Source organism: Schistocerca serialis, chromosome 2 (assembly GCF_023864345.2).
Source record: "Schistocerca serialis cubense isolate TAMUIC-IGC-003099 chromosome 2, iqSchSeri2.2, whole genome shotgun sequence".
In the NCBI taxonomy this organism is placed as follows: Eukaryota; Metazoa; Arthropoda; class Insecta; order Orthoptera; family Acrididae; genus Schistocerca; species Schistocerca serialis.
Window position 1 is genome coordinate 1073023774 of NC_064639.1, and position 16416 is coordinate 1073040189.

A 16416-nucleotide genomic window follows, 5' to 3' on the forward strand; every position below is an offset into this window, starting at 1 on the left:
GCGGCTGTCCTGTCCCTCCTCCCAGGGAGTGGCCACGTGGGAAAGGGCAGGAGAACCAGAACCAGAGACAGTACCTTTCCTTTTAAAGACTCGGCCGCAGAGCGACCTGATACGTGTTGACGTTTCATCTGCGAAACGTCCGCCCCGATACCAGCCACTCCCACCAGTGGCTCTCCCCACGGGCGCCACCCAGTCTCAGCAATAGCCACCTGGCAGGATGACCGTTGCTGGGAGTCCTGATGCCCCATCTACTCCTTGGCCGACATGGGAAGGGTGCAGCTCAGGTATCGGCAGTACGATCCCTGTGTTCTCAGGGGGCTACAACCTAGAGGGTACATGACGACCCCACCACAACGGGCTGGCTACCGTGCTGGATTTCTGGGGCCATGGATTGGTTGGTTGGTGGTTTGAGGTTAAAGGGACCAAACAGCAAGGTCATCAGTCCCTTGTTTCAAATGGACTCCATTCTGCTAACCGGACATCTCAGAAAATTCAGAACAATAAAATGGAAAAAGGGAAAAACGTAAAAGGGCAGTCACGTTGTCATTAGTAAAAACAAATGAGGGAAGTCGGCAAGAGAACGAACCTAACACTATGCTGAAGTAGCATAGGCAAGACCCCCTGTGACTTAAAAGGTACAACTGCTATAATGCAGAAAGTACGTATGGGAATAGAAAGACTAACCAAGCCTTAAAAAGAAGGGGTAAAAACAGAGTAAAAGGGGAAGAAAAGAGGATTCCGGTCAGGGAGGTGAATCGGGAAACTCTGAACACTGCCTACAGTGGGAGACACCCAAACACTCACCGCCCTGCCCCAACACCCGAGAGAGATTAAAAACTTTAAAACTGAGAATAAAAACCACTCTCCCGGAGGAAACTGATAACCTGAGAGACCATCCGGGAATCGTCAGCCAACATCAAAGGTAAAGTGTGGGGGAGTCTGTACTTAGCACGCAGAGCCAAAAGAAGGGGGCATTCAATCAAAATGTTGGCCACTGACTGGAAGGCTCCACAACCACATAGCGGGGGTGGCTCATCACGCAAAAGAAAACCATGGGTCAGCCTGGTATGGCCAATGCGGAGACGACACAGTGTGGTCGAGTCCTTGCGGGAGAGGCGAAAGGAAGAACGCCATGGGCCTGGTGTCACCTTAATTGCACAAAGTTTATTAGACAGTGGAGTAGCCTCCCAAGAATTGGCCCATGACTGTGCAAAGTGGGATTTGATGTGAAGCCGTAAATCCGCTGCAAGAGGGGTTACAGAAAACGGGGGTAAGTAACTGCTCCCCCAGCCAAACGATCAGCGAGCTCATTACCCGGGATACCCACATGGCCCGGGACCCATAGGAAGTCAATGGAACAAGCAGCACGGTGAAGATCAGCGAGATAGTCATGGATGGCAGAGACCAAGGGATGGCGCAAGAAGGCCACTCATCGAGTCCGTACATAACAAAACGCGGTTGTGTTGGGACTGTTTAATATAGGTAAGGGCCCGGGAAATTGCCATCAATTCCGCATTAAACAACCCACATGTGGGTGGCAGCAGATCATTTTCCGTTCCAACAAAGGACGTGAAGGCATACCCAACATGATCAGCAGATTTAGAGCCATCAGTGCAAAAAACAACAGCATCCTTTAACTCCCATAAAATTTGGCGGAAAAAGGAACGGAACACCACCGGGGGGATGGAATCTTTCGGACCGCGGCGGAGATCCATCCGAAATCGAGGTCGAGGAACTAACCAAGGAGGGGTGGGAGCGAGGAAGACAGGACAAAGGAGGAGGCTGAAAATCAGGGTTAAGAGACGCAAGGCGCAGCCCAACCAGTAAACCCGCCCGAGGGCGGGAGTCGGGCAGGCGACGTCCATGGTCTGGGAACAGGATAGAATAGGATGGATGAGTGGGAGAAGAACGGATAGTGAGGGCATAAGACACCAGAAGCTGGGACCGCCGAACAGAAAGGTGGGGGATCTCAGCTTCAACCAGGAGACTATCAACAGGGGTAGTAGGGAAGGCACCGGTGGCCAAACGGATACCATGATGGTGGACGGGATCCAGCACGTGCAGTGTGGAAGGAACAGCTGAACCATAAACTTGACAACCATAGTCCAAACGTGACAGAACTAGAGCACGATAAAGACGGAGTAGGAGGGAACGGTCCGCACCCCAAGAGGAGTGGACAAGGAAGCCAAGGACATTGAGTTTACGGAAACATCCTACCTTCAGGAGTCTGATATGGGGCAGCCAAGTGAGCTTGTTGTCGAAAAGAAGACCCAGGAAACGAAACTGTGGAACCACAGGCAATCTTTGTGCAGCGAGATAGAGCTCTGGATCAGGGTGGACCATAGTACGGTGACAGAAGTGGACCACCCGCGATTTTAAAGGAGCCACCTGGAGCTGCCGTTCTGCAGATGGCATCGAGGAGGAACTAACCCAAATGCAGAAATCATCCACATACAGGGCAGGGGCGTCCAAGGGACCGACAGAGGCCACAAGTCCATCGAGAGCAATGAGGAAAAGAAGGACACTCAAGACAGAACCCTGTGGGATGCCCGTCTCCGCGGTCCGTGGAGAACTAAAAGCAGTACAAACTCGAACTCTGAATGACCGATGGATCAGGAACTGGCGGATAAAAATCGGGAGTGGGCCCCAAAGACCCCACTGATGAAGGGTTAAGTAAGATGTGATGGCGCCAGGCCGTGTCATAGGCCTTGCGAAGGTCAAAAAACACTGCAACCAAATGGCGGCGCTGGGAAAAAGCCTGCCGAACTGCGGATTCCAAGCGAAGTAAATGATCGATTGGAGATCGTCCCTCTCGAAAGCCACACTGGTAAGGGGACAATAGATCCCGAGATTCGAGGACCCAAGTGAGCCGATGGGCTACCAGCCGTTCAAGTAACTTACAAACAACATTGGTCAAACTAATTGGCCGATAGCTGTCAACAGATAGGGGGTTCTTACTAGGCTTAAGGACAGGCACCACAATGCTAACCCTCCACTGAGAAGGGAAGTCACCCTGGAGCCAGATACGGTTAAACACCCGAAGAAGATGGTGCCGTTGTCGAGCACTGAGATGTTGAAGCAGTTGGCTATGAATGGAATCTGGGCCAGGGGCCGTATCATGAGAAGATAGAGCAAAAAGAAATTCCCATTCAGTAAAAGGTTCGTTGTAAGATTCTGACTCACAAGGGGTGAAACATAAGGTGGAAGCTTCAGCCACCTGTTTTTGATGAAGGAAAGCAGCTGGATAGGAGGCTGACGCTGATGCCACTGCAAAATGGGTCGCAAGATGTTCCGCAAGAACTAATGGGTCCGTACAAATGCCATCTGGGAGGTGAAGGCCTGGGAGGGTGGACTGCCGATGGCAACCTTGGAGAGAGCGAAGTGTAGCCCATACCCGTGACAGAGGGACAGTGGAACCAAGGGAAGAAACGAATCGTTCGCAACATATCCGCTTGTTCTGTTTGATTAAATAACGGGCTTTAGCACGAAGGCGCTTAAAGGTAGTAAGGCTGGCTACGGATGGGTGCCTCTTAAAGTGTTGCAAAGCTCGACGGCGATCACGGATGGCAATGGCAATGGCTGTACTCCACCACGGGACTTGCCGGCGACGAAATGGTCCAGATGAGAGCGGGACAGCAAGGTTAGCAGCGCGAACAATCGCGTCAGACACGTCACGTAGGACGTCATCAATACAACCCGACAAAGAGGGAGAAAACTCGACCTGTGCAGTGTATAGAGGCCAATCGGCGAGGTGGAAAGACCATCGAGGTAACCTGTCCATCGAGGAGCGGGAAGGGAGCGTGATAATCAACGGGAAATGGTCACCATCACAAAGGTCGTCGTGTGGCGACCAGTGTAATGAAGGGAGGAGAGAGGGAGAAGAAAGAAAGATCAATGGCAGAAAAGGTACCATGACCGGCACTGATATGATTAGGGGGCCATCATTAAGAAGGCACAGGTCGTCGTCTGCAATAAACTGGTCTATAAGAAGACCTCGTCTAGATGGAAAGGCACTGCCCCACAAAGGATGATGAGCATTAAAATCCCCAAGGAGGAGGAAGGGAGGAGGAAGTTGCTGAAGAAGGGCGGTTAAGGTAGCAGGTGTAAGAGTCCTGTCAGGAGGGAGATAGAGATTGCAAACTGTGACTGCAGAGTCTAAGTGGACCCTAACAGCAACCGCTTCCAATGTGGATTGGAGAGGAATCCACGTGCTAGCAATGTCTGTACGGACCAACGTACAAACGCCACCAGAAGCTCGCAAGGGTTCGACCCGATTTCGACAGAAAACACGGAACCCACAGAGGGTCGGTGAGTGAGCATCAGTAAAATGAGATTCCTGGAGAACCACACAAGCTGCAGAGTACGACGAAAGAAGGGATTTCAATTCCGGAAGGTGACAATAGTAGCCATTACATTTTCCATTGGAGAACCACAGAACGATGGTTTAAATGAGGGCTGAACACGCTAAATCCAGTCATACCGCCGGGTCCCCACCCGTCACCGACAAGGAGGGGGCGACATCCATAAACGACAGGTCAGAATCCGGTTGTGAAGTCGGGGAAGGGACCTCCGGTGACACCACAGGCTCTTTGTCCCGGGACTTATGGGGCCATGTAAAGTCCATCATGATCGTAGGTGCAGATGGGGACGCACTATGGGCGTAACTTGTACAACCCATCAGGCGTTTAGGCCCAATTTGATGAATAGTGGGTATGGTTACAACGCCGTTACAATGCTGAGTACCAAGGTCTTAGTGCACGGAGGACCAGTGATACACCACATAAGGTGTCCTTCCCCAAAAGGCTCGTACTTCTGAAGAATTTTGAAAAATGGAGGTCAAACCCCAAGTGGGACCATTACATGGAAGGCCGAAACGGTTGAAACTCCTTTTAGTCGCCTCTTACGACAGGCAGGAAAACCTCGGGCCTATTCTTACCCCAGACCCGCAGTCGGAGTGGGAGGGTGTTGCTCCTGAGGTAGGTGGCGCTGTAGCAACAGGGTGGTTAGAGCCCCCCCCCCCCCCACAGGCAAGGGGGCAGGAGGAGTTGTACTGCTCGTTGATCCGGCCTGAATTCTCGGAACTGATGGGGCCAGCACAGTTGTTGCAGCGGCGTGGGGACATGTCATTCTCACAGGATGTAGTCTGTCATATTTCCTTTTGGCGTCAGTATAGGTCAGTCGGTCCAGGGTCTTATATTCCATGATTTTGCGCTCTTTCTGAAAGATCCTGCAGTCTGGCGAGCAAGGTGAATGAGGCTCTCCACAGTTGATGCTAATGGGAGGCAGGGCACATGGAGTATTGGGTTGAGATGGGCGTCCGCTATCTCGACATGTGAGGCTGGAAGTACAGCGGGCGCATTTTGGAGAAGCCTTCCACCTCCCCAAACTTGTCCACTTAATTCTCTACAAAGAACTGAGGATTTGTGGGCAAGAGAGACTCCCCATCATATCTCGTACAAACTAGAAACTCGGGCTCTGGTACAGACGAGATACCTGGGCAAATACGATTCACTTCCATTCATTGCATTTCATTCCTCCCATGGTGTGGCCAGGGAGGGGAACGTATTCGGATCGTATTTGTGAGCGTTAAATTGAGCCCAAGAATGCTTAGAGACTGCTGGCCACAAGCGAGAAATAATGTACCACGCTTCATTGAGGGTCATCCACCCTGACGCAACCCACTCCAACCAATGGCCCTCCCAAGGGTACCACCCAGCCTCAGCAACGACCACCTGGCATGATGGCCTTTGCCGGGAGTCCCAATGCCGCAGGTAGACAGACATCTACTTCTTGGCATACGTGGGGAGTTAACGGAACAGGCATCAGCAGAGCGATCCCTGTATTGTCAGTGGGGCTAAAACCAACAGGGTGCATGGCGGCCCCACCACAACCGACTGGTTACCGTGCTTGGTATCAGGTGACAAAAAGTCCATTTTCGTCGTTAGTGCAGAAAGCGGCACTGCACATCGCATGGCGCAAAATGTACACAGGAACGTATCCATGTCCTAGAGATGGAGAACAGGGGGAAATTTTTTTTGTTTTAGGGCGCAAAACTGCTATGGTCATTAGCACCCGGTCTGTGACTCAGGAAACGGTAAAAAACGAAAGTGGAAACAAGCAGCAATGGGAACGAAACTCAAAAAATTGGAGAAACTAAAAACAGAAGGAAACCTTAAAAATCCACTACAGAAAGGGGTTGGTTGTCCCCAAAAAGAGCTTCAAATGACTGACGTCATCTCACTGGCACTAATGAACTCCAGAACGCGATCGGCCGAGCACGTGTCATCTGCTAAAATGGACGATATATCAGGCGACAGCTGTAGACGGGCGCGTAACGGAGTAAAATAGGGGCACTCAATTAAAACGTGTCTTACCGTCCACAGCTGAGGGCAGTGGGGACAGAGTGGGGGAGGATCGCCGCTTAAAAGATGTCGATGGCTAAAAAGTCAGTGCCCTATCCGGAGTCTAGTTAAAATTACTTCCTCCAGACGACGCGTTCGGGAGGAAGAGGTCCAAGCACAAGGAAGAGCTTTAACGTACCGCAATTTATTATGGAGAAGTGTCGACCAATATGCGTGCCATAAAAGAACAACTCGACGACATAAAACGCTCGGTAGATCGGCGAAGGGAATCGATCGAATATCTGGCCGAAGAAGAGAGGCTGCAGCTTTGGCCGCTGTATCGGCTGCCTCATTTCCACAGATACCAACGTGTCCCGGGAGCCAGAGGAACGCCACCGAGACGCGCCCCAGGTGGAGCAAGCGCAGACAGTCCTGAATCCGGTGGACCATAGGGTGCACAGGATAAAGAGCTTGGAGGCTGAGGAGAGAGCTGAGAGAATCTGAGCAGATAACGTATTGTATCCGCTGATGGCGGCGGACGTAGTGGACAGCCTGGAGAACAGCGTAAAGCTCCGCAGTATAAACCGAACACTGGTCGGGAAGCCGAAAGCGATTTGGGGTGTCGCCAACTATATAGGCACTCCCTACACCTAACTATGTTTTCGAGCCGTCGGTGTAAATAAATGTGGCGTCCGTCATTTGTGCACATAGAGCAGCAAATGCCCGACGATAAACAAGTGAAGGGGTACCATCCTTGGGAAATCGACGTAAGTCACGTAGCAGGCAGATCCGGGGACGAAGCCAAGGCGGTGCTGTACCCCAAGTTGTCAAACAGGTTTTAGGAAAGCGGAAGGAAAGAGAATGGAGCAGTTGTCGGAAGCGGACTCCCGGGGGTAGTAGGGAATAGGAGCGGCCTGCATACGCTACATCACAGGAGGCGTCGAAAAAAAGGTCATGGGCTGGATTAGCAGGCATGGAAGACAGATGGCTAGCATAACGACTCAGAAGGACAGCTCGCCGATTGGACAGCGGAGGTTCAGCAGTCTCAGCATAAAGGCTTTCCACAGGGCTGGTGTAGAAAGCTCCAGACACTAAACGTAATCCACGGTGGTGGATAGAGTCGAGACGCCGAAGAATAGACGGCCGAGCAGAGGAGTAGACTATGCTCCCACAGTCCAATTTCGAGCGCACTAAGGCGCGATAGAGGCGGAGAAGGACCACTCGGTCCGCTCTCCACGAGGTACCATTCAGGACACGGAGGGTGTTGAGGGATCACAAGCATCGAGCCGAAAGATAGGAAACGTGGGAGAACCAGCAGAGTTTTCCGTCAAACCTAAGACCCAAGAATTTAGCGACGTCTGAAAACGGAAGGTTGACAGGACCTAGATGTAAGGAGGGCGGAAGAAACTCCTTACGTCGCCAAAAATTAACACAAACCGTCTTACTGGGAGAAAAACAGAAGACGGCTTCGATGCTCCAGGCGTGGAGGCGATCGAGACATCCTTGAAGACGTCGTTCAAGAAGGCTGGTCCGTTCAGAGATGTAGTAGATCGCAAAATCGTCCACAAAGAGGGAGCCCGAGACATCAGGAAGGAGACAATCCATAATTGGATTGATGGCAATGGCAAATAGTACAACACTCAGCACGGAGCCCTGGGGTACCCCGTTTTCTTGGGAGAAAGTACGGGAGAGAGTAGTGTTCGCCCGCACCCTATATGTGCGTTCTGCCATAAATTCGCGAAGAAAAAGGGGCAGCCGACCTCGAAAGCCCCAAGAGAACAGCGTGCGGAGGATGCCTGTCCTCCAACAGGTAACGTATGCTCTCTCCTGATCAAAAAATATTGCTACTGTTTGGCGTTTCCGGAGAAAATTGTTCATGATATAAGTGGAGAGAGCAACAAGATGGTAAACTACAGAACGATGCTTTCGGAATCCGCATTGGGCAGGTGTTAGACTGCGGGATTCCAGCCACCACGCTAAACGGTAAGTCACCATCCGCTCCAAAACCTTAGAGGCACTACTCGTGAGAGAAGTGGGGCGATAGCTAGAGGGGAGATGTTTGTCCTTTCCAGGTTTCGGAACAGGAACGACGATAGCTTCCCGCCATCGTCTGGGAAAAGTACTGTCGGTCCAAATTCGATTATAAAGGAGAAGGATTTTTTTTTGTGGTTTTATGGCGCACAAATTCAATGGCCTTTAGCGCCCAGACTACGTTAAGAATGCACCGCTAGGCACAAGTTTAAAACAACAACTAAAAGGGAAAACACGATAAAAGACAGACTGACAGGCATAGGATTAAAAAACAGCATTATCAAATGTCCTTAGAGAGGTTTGTCAAATTGATAAAACGAAGAACACGAGCAGCTGCTCGCGGGTCATCCGCTAAAATGGCATCTGAAGTACATGGCAGGTTAAGATCTAGACGCAGTGTGTTAAAATCCGGACAGGACATTAAAATGTGGCGGACCGTCAGCAATTGCCCACATGGGCAGAACGGCGCCGGCGCAGCCATCAGCAGATGACGATGGCTTAACCGGCAGTGTCCAATGCGTAACCGGGCCAAAACGACCTCCTCCTGCCGAGAAGGGCGGGAGGAGGACATCCAAGCCGCGGGAAGAGGTTTCAAGGCCCGAAGCTTGTTGTCCTTAAGTGCAGCCCAATCGGCATGCCACAGCAATAAAATGCACCGACAAATTACCCTGCTACAATCCGACGAAGGGACGCAACAAGAAGCTGTCCGAGGCTGGAGGACCGCAGCCCTGGCCGCGGCATCTGCAGCTTCGTTCCCAGGGATACCGACATGGCCAGGGACCCACATAAAGCTAACTGGAGAACCGACGTCCACCAGCTGCTGAAGAGAGCGTTGGATCCGGTGCACGAAAGGGTGAACCGGATACGGATCACTGAGGCTCTGGATGGCGCTCAGGCAAACGGAGCAGATGACATAAGCAGAATGTCGGTGGCAGCAGAAGTAATGAACAGCCTGGTAGAGGGGAAAGAGCTCAGCTGTGAAGACCGAACAATGGCCATGGAGCCGGTATTTGAAACTTTGTGCCCCGAATATAAAGGAACACCCGACCCCATCATTGGTCTTTGAGCCATCTGTATAAATGAAGGTCATATTGATGAACTTCGAACGAAGTTCAACAAAACGGGAGTGGTAGACCGAACCGGGGTAAACTGTTTTGGGAGCGAGCTGAGGTCAAGGTGAACGCGAACCTGAGCCTGGAGCCAAGGTGGCGTGTGGCTCTCGCCCACTCGAAAGGTTGCAGGGAGTGAAAAATTAAGGTGTTGAAGGAGGCGACGAAAGTGAACTCCAGGGGGTAGCAGGGCAGAGACATACAACCCGTATTAACGGTCAAGAGAGTCGTCAAAAAAGGAACGATAAGACGGGTGGTCGGGCATTGACAGTAGCCGACAGGCATACCGACAAAGCAGTATATCGCGCCGGTAGGTGAGTGGCAATTCGCCAGCGTCAGCAAGAAGACTCTCTACGGGACTAGTATAAAACGCTCCGATCGCAAGTCGTAAACCCCGGTGTTGTATGGAGTTGAGGCGGCGTAAGATGGATGGCCGTGCAGAGGAGTATACGAAGCTCCCATAATCCAGCTTGGAGCGGACGATCGACCGATATAGACGAAGTAGGACGGTTCGATCCGCTCCCCACGACATACCGCTGAGAACACGGAGGACATTTAAAGAACGGGTACAACGGGCAGCCAAATTGGACACATGTGGAGACCAGCTAAGTTTCCTGTCGAATGTAAGACCTAAAAATTTTGTTGTCTCCACGATTGGGAGAGCAACGGGACCGAGTGGTAAGGACGGTGGGAGAAACTCTTTGTAGCGCCTGAAGTTAATACAGACCGTCTTCTTGGCAGAAAAACGGAAGCCATTGGCGACACTCCAAGAGTAAGGACGGTCAAGAGAACGCTGAAGACAGCGCTCCAGGACACGTGTACACTGCGCGCTGCAATAGATGGTAAACTCGTCCACGAAAAGGGAGCCTGATACATCAGCTCGGAGGCAATCCATTATTGGATTGATCGCTATGGCGAAGAGAGCGACGGTCAAAACTGAGTCCTGTGGCACCCCATTCTCCTGGTGAAAGGTGTCTGACAGTACAGAACCCACACGTACCCTGAACTGTCGATCCATTAAAAAGGAACGAATAAAAAGAGGGAGGCGACCGCGAAGACCCCATGCATGCATGGTGTGGAGAATGCCCGCCCTCCAACAGGTGTCGTAAGCCTTCTCCAAATCAAAAAACACAGCCGCGGTCGGGCGCTTCCGCAAGATGTTATTCATAATGAAGGTCGACAAGGTAACCAGATGGTCAACAGCAGAGCGGCGCCTACGAAATCCACATTGTACACTGGTAAGTAGGCGTCGAGACTCGAGCAGCCAAACCAATCTAGAGTTAACCATTCGCTCCATTATTTTACAGACACAGCTGGTAAGCGAGATGGGTCGATAACTGGAAGGCAAGTGCTTGTCCTTCCCCAGCTTAGGAATCGGGACAACAATAGACTCGCGCCAGCATGCGGGAATATGTCCCTCAATCCAGATGTGATTTTAAGTACGAAGAAGAAAACCTTTACCCGCAGGAGAAAGGTTCTTCAGCATCTGAATATGAACAGAATCAGGCCCTGGAGCGGAGGACCGTGATCGGCCAAGTGCGTTTTCGAGTTCCCGCATGGTGAATGGGGCATTATAACTTTCACGATTCGAGGAGCGGAAGTTAGATGGCCTAGCCCCCTCTGCTGTTTGCGCGAGAGAAACGCAGGGTGGTAATGAGCAGAGCTCGAAACCTCGGCGAAAAAGCGGCCGAAGGCATTGGAGACATCCTCAGGGGCCACGAGGACGTCATTCGCGACCGTCAAGCCAGAAACTGGTGAGTGGACCTTAGTGCCAGATAGCCGGCGCAGGCTACCCCAGACAACAGAAGGAGTAAAACTGTTGAAGGTGCTTGTGAAAGCAGCCCAGCTGGCTTTCTTGCTTTCTTTAATAATACGACGACACTGTGCACGTAATCGTTTATAATTGATACAATTCGCCACTGTAGGGTGGCGTTTAAAGGTGCGTAAAGCACGTCGACGAGCACGTAAAGCGTCTCTACATGCTGCGGTCCTCCAAGGGACCGGTACGCGACGTGGAGAAGAAGTAGGGTAGGGGATGGAATATTCAGCAGCAGCGAGAATGTCTTCCGTGAGGTGTGCGCCCTGACGATCGCAGCTTGTGAAGGTTTGATCCTGAAAGGTCGCCCAGGAAGAGAGGAGGCCCCAGTCTGCTTTGGAGATGGTCCAACTAGATGAGTACGGAGAGGGGTTATGCAGCAGGAGATTGGTAACACACGGGAAGTGGTCGCTCGAGTATGTATCAGAAAGTGCATACCACTCAAACCGGCGTGCAAGTTGGGTAGTACATATAGAGAGGTCTAAATGGGAATAGGTGTGAGATGTGTCCGAAAGAAAAGTAGGGGCGCCAGTATTGAGGCAGACAAGACTGAGCTCGTTGAAAAGGTCTGTTAACAGTGAGCCCCTCGGGCAGGATGCTGGAGAGCCTCAAAGGGGATGGTGGGCATTGAAGTCGCCAGTTAAAAAAAATGGTGCAGGTAGCTGAGCAATAAGTTGCATCAAGTCTGCCCTGGTAACGGCAGATGACGATGGAGTGTAAACGGTACAAATGGAAAATGTAAAAGTGGGGAGAGTAATGCGGATGGCAACTGCCTGCAGGCCGGTGTGCAACGTGATGGGTTCGTAGTAAATATCATCCCGGACCAGCAACATAACCCCTCCATGAGTCGGGATACCTACCACAGGGGGTAGGTCAAAACGCACAGAGGTGTAGTGTGCCAAGGCAATTTGATCGCATTTCTTCTTCTTCCGTGTCCGGATGCACCAATTATATCTTCCCTTCCCAGTAATTCTCCTGGAGGGCTACGACGAGCAGACGGTGCAGCGGAGCAGCAACTTTAAGTCCTCTCAGTTGGAGCGAATGCTGCGAATATTCCAGTAAATAAGTGCCATCATAAGAAGAAAAGGAAAATGAAAGAAGGGGTCGCCTCGAAGGGCGCTGAGGGCCTGGCTTCGAGCGAGCACTGCCGCCGCTATCAGTAGGCGGACAGTCATCGTCCATTGGGTCTATAGGTTCATCGGCCATCTTGGGATAATGGCCGGGAGGGGGAGCTTCCTCCGCCGGTGAACGGCCAGATGTTCGGCTACCAGCGGTGCGGCCAGGCGAAACGGATGACGGCCTGGGGCGGCAACCACTGGGTGGCGCAGGAGAAGAAATGCGCCGTGGCGGAGAAGGAGTACTGTGCTTCCTATAAGCCATCTTGGAATGACGTTTGGTGGAAGTACCGGTCGAAGGCTGGGAGGTCGAGGTACGTAGGAAATCTGCACGGGACGGTTCCTTCTTGAAGGCCCGTGCATCAGACTTCTGTATCTTCGTCTTAGCAGAAGCTGATGAAGGGGCTGGTGTCTGTGGGGTGATGGGACGAAGAGGAGACGTCGACCGCGCGATCTTAGCACTGGCCGAACGGACGACCGTGGTGCTGAAGGTCAGATCGCATGTCTGGGTTGCCACCTCACTGGTAGTCCGAGGAGAGGCGAGGACAGTACTGTATTTCCCCGCTGGAAGCAGCGTGGGCTTACTACTAGCCAATAGCTTGCGAGCAGCCGAGGTGGACACTTTCTCGTTGACCCGAATTTCTTGGATACAGCGTTCTTCCTTATAGACAGGACAGTCGCGGGAGGATGCGGCATGGTCACCCTGACAGTTCACACAACAAGGTGACGGAGGTGGACAGTCACCCTCATGGGCATCCCTGCCACAAGTGACACATTTAGCCGCATTGGAACAAGACTGTCGAGTGTGATTGAAACGCTGACACTGGTAGCAGCGCGTAGGTGTCGGGACATAGGGGCGAACAGAAATAACCTCGTAGCCCGCCTTGATGCGCGATGGCAGCTTAACACTATCGAAGGTCAAGATAAGTGTCCGGGTCGGTATAAGGTCATTGTTGACCTTTTTCATGACCCTATGGACAGCCGTCACGCCCTGCTCAGCGAGGAAAGATTGAATCTCCTCGTCAGTCAATCCGTCGAGGGAGCTAGTATAGACTACACCACGAGACGAACTCAAAGTTCGGTGAGCCTCCACCCGGACAGGGAACGTGTACAGGAGTGTGGCCCGAAGCAGTTTTTGTGCCTGAAAGGCGCTCTCAGTTTCTAGTAATAAGGTACCGTTACGCAACCTGGTACAAGATTTGACAGATCCGGCTATGGCATCTACGCCCTTCTGGATAATGAAAGGGTTGACAGAGGAAAAATCCTTTCCATCCTCAGATCGAGAAACGACGAGGAACTGTGGGGCAGGCAGTAGTACTTTTGTCACTGGTGACTGGTCATGTTTCCGTTCTTGGGCAGAAGTCGAGAGAGATGGAGTGAAATCCATTGCGGAGGAATCCCCCATGATTGCCAGCGTCTCCAATGGCGCGCTCCTTCCTTGTGGGGACCCTCTCAGAGGGCACTCCCGCCTTAGGTGAATGTTTACACCTCAGGTCACACCTCCCGAGAAACAGACGGAGGGACCAATCGGCATGGTCAGAAGGTATCAGCTCAGGCCGTAACCCCTCCCTGGGCCTGGCCTTTACCAGGGGGTACGTGCGTGCCTTACATGTCTACCCAGGGCGGGGAATTACGCGTTACCCCGTCACCGCCTACGCGTGCGAACGCGTGGGTCGGCCTTCAGGCACGCACAGGGAGGAAGGAAGAAGAGGAAAAAGAAGAGAGGGAGAGAGAGAGAGAGAGAGGACAGACTGTCTCAAACGCCGAGGCGGAGACCAGAGACGGCAACGAGGAGACGGCAACGAGGAGACGGCAACGAGGAGACGGCAACGAGGAGACGGCAACGAGGAGACGGCAACGAGGAGACGGCAACGAGGAGACGGCAACGAGGAGACGGCAACGAGGAGACGGCAACGAGGAGACGGCAACGAGGAGACGGCAACGAGGAGACGGCAACGAGGAGACGGCAACGAGGAGACGGCAACGAGGAGACGGCAACGAGGAGACGGCAACGAGGAGACGGCAACGAGGAGACGGCAACGAGGAGACGGCAACGAGGAGACGGCAACGAGGAGACGGCAACGAGGAGACGGCAACGAGGAGACGGCAACGAGGAGACGGCAACGAGGAGACGGCAACGAGGAGACGGCAACGAGGAGACGGCAACGAGGAGACGGCAACGAGGAGACGGCAACGAGGAGACGGCAACGAGGAGACGGCAACGAGGAGACGGCAACGAGGAGACGGCAACGAGGAGACGGCAACGAGGAGACGGCAACGAGGAGACGGCAACGAGGAGACGGCAACGAGGAGACGGCAACGAGGAGACGGCAACGAGGAGACGGCAACGAGGAGACGGCAACGAGGAGACGGCAACGAGGAGACGGCAACGAGGAGACGGCAACGAGGAGACGGCAACGAGGAGACGGCAACGAGGAGACGGCAACGAGGAGACGGCAACGAGGAGATGGCAAGGGAAAGAGTAAGGAAGACAGTGAGGTGGAGAAGAGCAAAGAAAGGAACCAACCAAAGGAAGGAAGAAACGAGAAGTGAAGAGGGAAAATGACCGCAAATAGAGGTCGTGGAACCGTCCGCCTCCGGACGCGGGCGCTAACGACCCCCTTGAGGGGGTGGGACTCCTTTTAGTCGCCTCTTACGACAGGCAGGAATACCTCGGGCCTATTCTAATCCCCGGACCCGCAGGGGGGAAAGGCGAAGGAGGTAACGCAGACTATGGTATGATAAATGCAGCAACATTTGGACGTGGATACTATCCGGTCCTGGGGCGGAGGAGCGAGAAGAAGAGTGCATGTTGGAGTTCCCGCATGGAGAAAACAGTATTGTAGCTTTCGCGATTTTGAGAGGAGAAAGCAAGAGGTCGCACTTCCGCTGCACGTTTCTTCGGGAGAAACACTGGCGGGTAATTTGAAGAGCTCGAAATTGCGACGGGGTCCACAAATGTATCATGCGTGACAGTGAGCCCAGAGACTGGGGAGAAACTAGGCGGGCCCGAGAACCGTCGAGCCGACCCCAAACTTCCGAGGAGGGAGTGAAGGTGTTAAATGAGCTAATAAAGAATTTCCAGCTTGCCTTCTTGCTATCGCGGATGACACCACGGCATCGCTCACGGAACTGCTTATAGCGGATACAGTTGGCCAAAGTAGGATGGTTGCGGAAAACGCGGAGAGCACGTCGCCGCTCACGTATTGCATCACGGCATGCCTCGTTCCACCAAGGAACTGGGGGGCGCCGGGGCAATTCGGAGGTGCGTGGTATTGAACGTTCCGCAGCTGTAAGAATAACGTCGGTAATATGGGTGACCTCATCGTCGACGCTGGGAAAGTGACGGTCATCGAATAACGCTAGAGACGAAAAAAGTGTCAAATCAGCTTGGGAAAACTTCCAGCGTCGCAGGCGCAAATATGGCAGTTGAGGCTGCTGTCTAAGGACACATGGAAGGTGGTCACTCGAGTGTGTATCATCAACGGCGAACCATTCGAAGTGCCGAGCTATCGGAACACTACCGACCGCAAGGTCCAAATGAGATAAATTCGTCGTGGAGGCAGACAAAAATGTAGAGACCCCAGTGTTGAGGCAAACTAGATCCGCTTGGTGGATGACGTCTAGCAATAGTGAGCCACGTGGACAAGGATGTGGAGATCCCCAAAGCGGGTGGTGGGCATTGAAGTCCCCAACCAGCAAATAGGGGGGTGGAAGCTGACCAAGAAGATGAAGGAGATCAGCTCGTGCCATTGGTGTGGACGATGGAATGTATACAGTACAAAGAGAGAACGTGTATCCGGAAAGGGAAAGACGGACAGCGACAGCTTGGAAGGAAGTGTTTAAGGGGATTGGGTGATAATGGAGAGTATCATGGAGAAGAATCATGAGCCTTCCATGGGCTGGAGTGCCTTCAACAGCCTGGAGATCATATCAGACGGACTGAAAATGAGGGAGAACAAAGCGGTCATGGGGACACAGCTTTGTTTCCTGAAGACAGAAGA

The 16416-nt window shown here is 52.6% G+C and overlaps 1 protein-coding gene across 1 annotated transcript in view; it reads left to right on the top strand.

Annotated features, from left to right (window-relative positions):
• LOC126456630 (uncharacterized protein DDB_G0283697-like) overlaps positions 1-14898 on the top strand; it is a 67852-nt gene extending 52954 nt beyond the window's left edge. Inside the window, exon 2 of the mRNA XM_050092374.1 lies at positions 14208-14898. Coding sequence (XP_049948331.1) covers positions 14208-14898 — 691 coding nt within the window. The remainder of the gene's footprint in view (positions 1-14207) is intronic.
• Positions 14899-16416: the final 1518 nt, after the last annotated feature.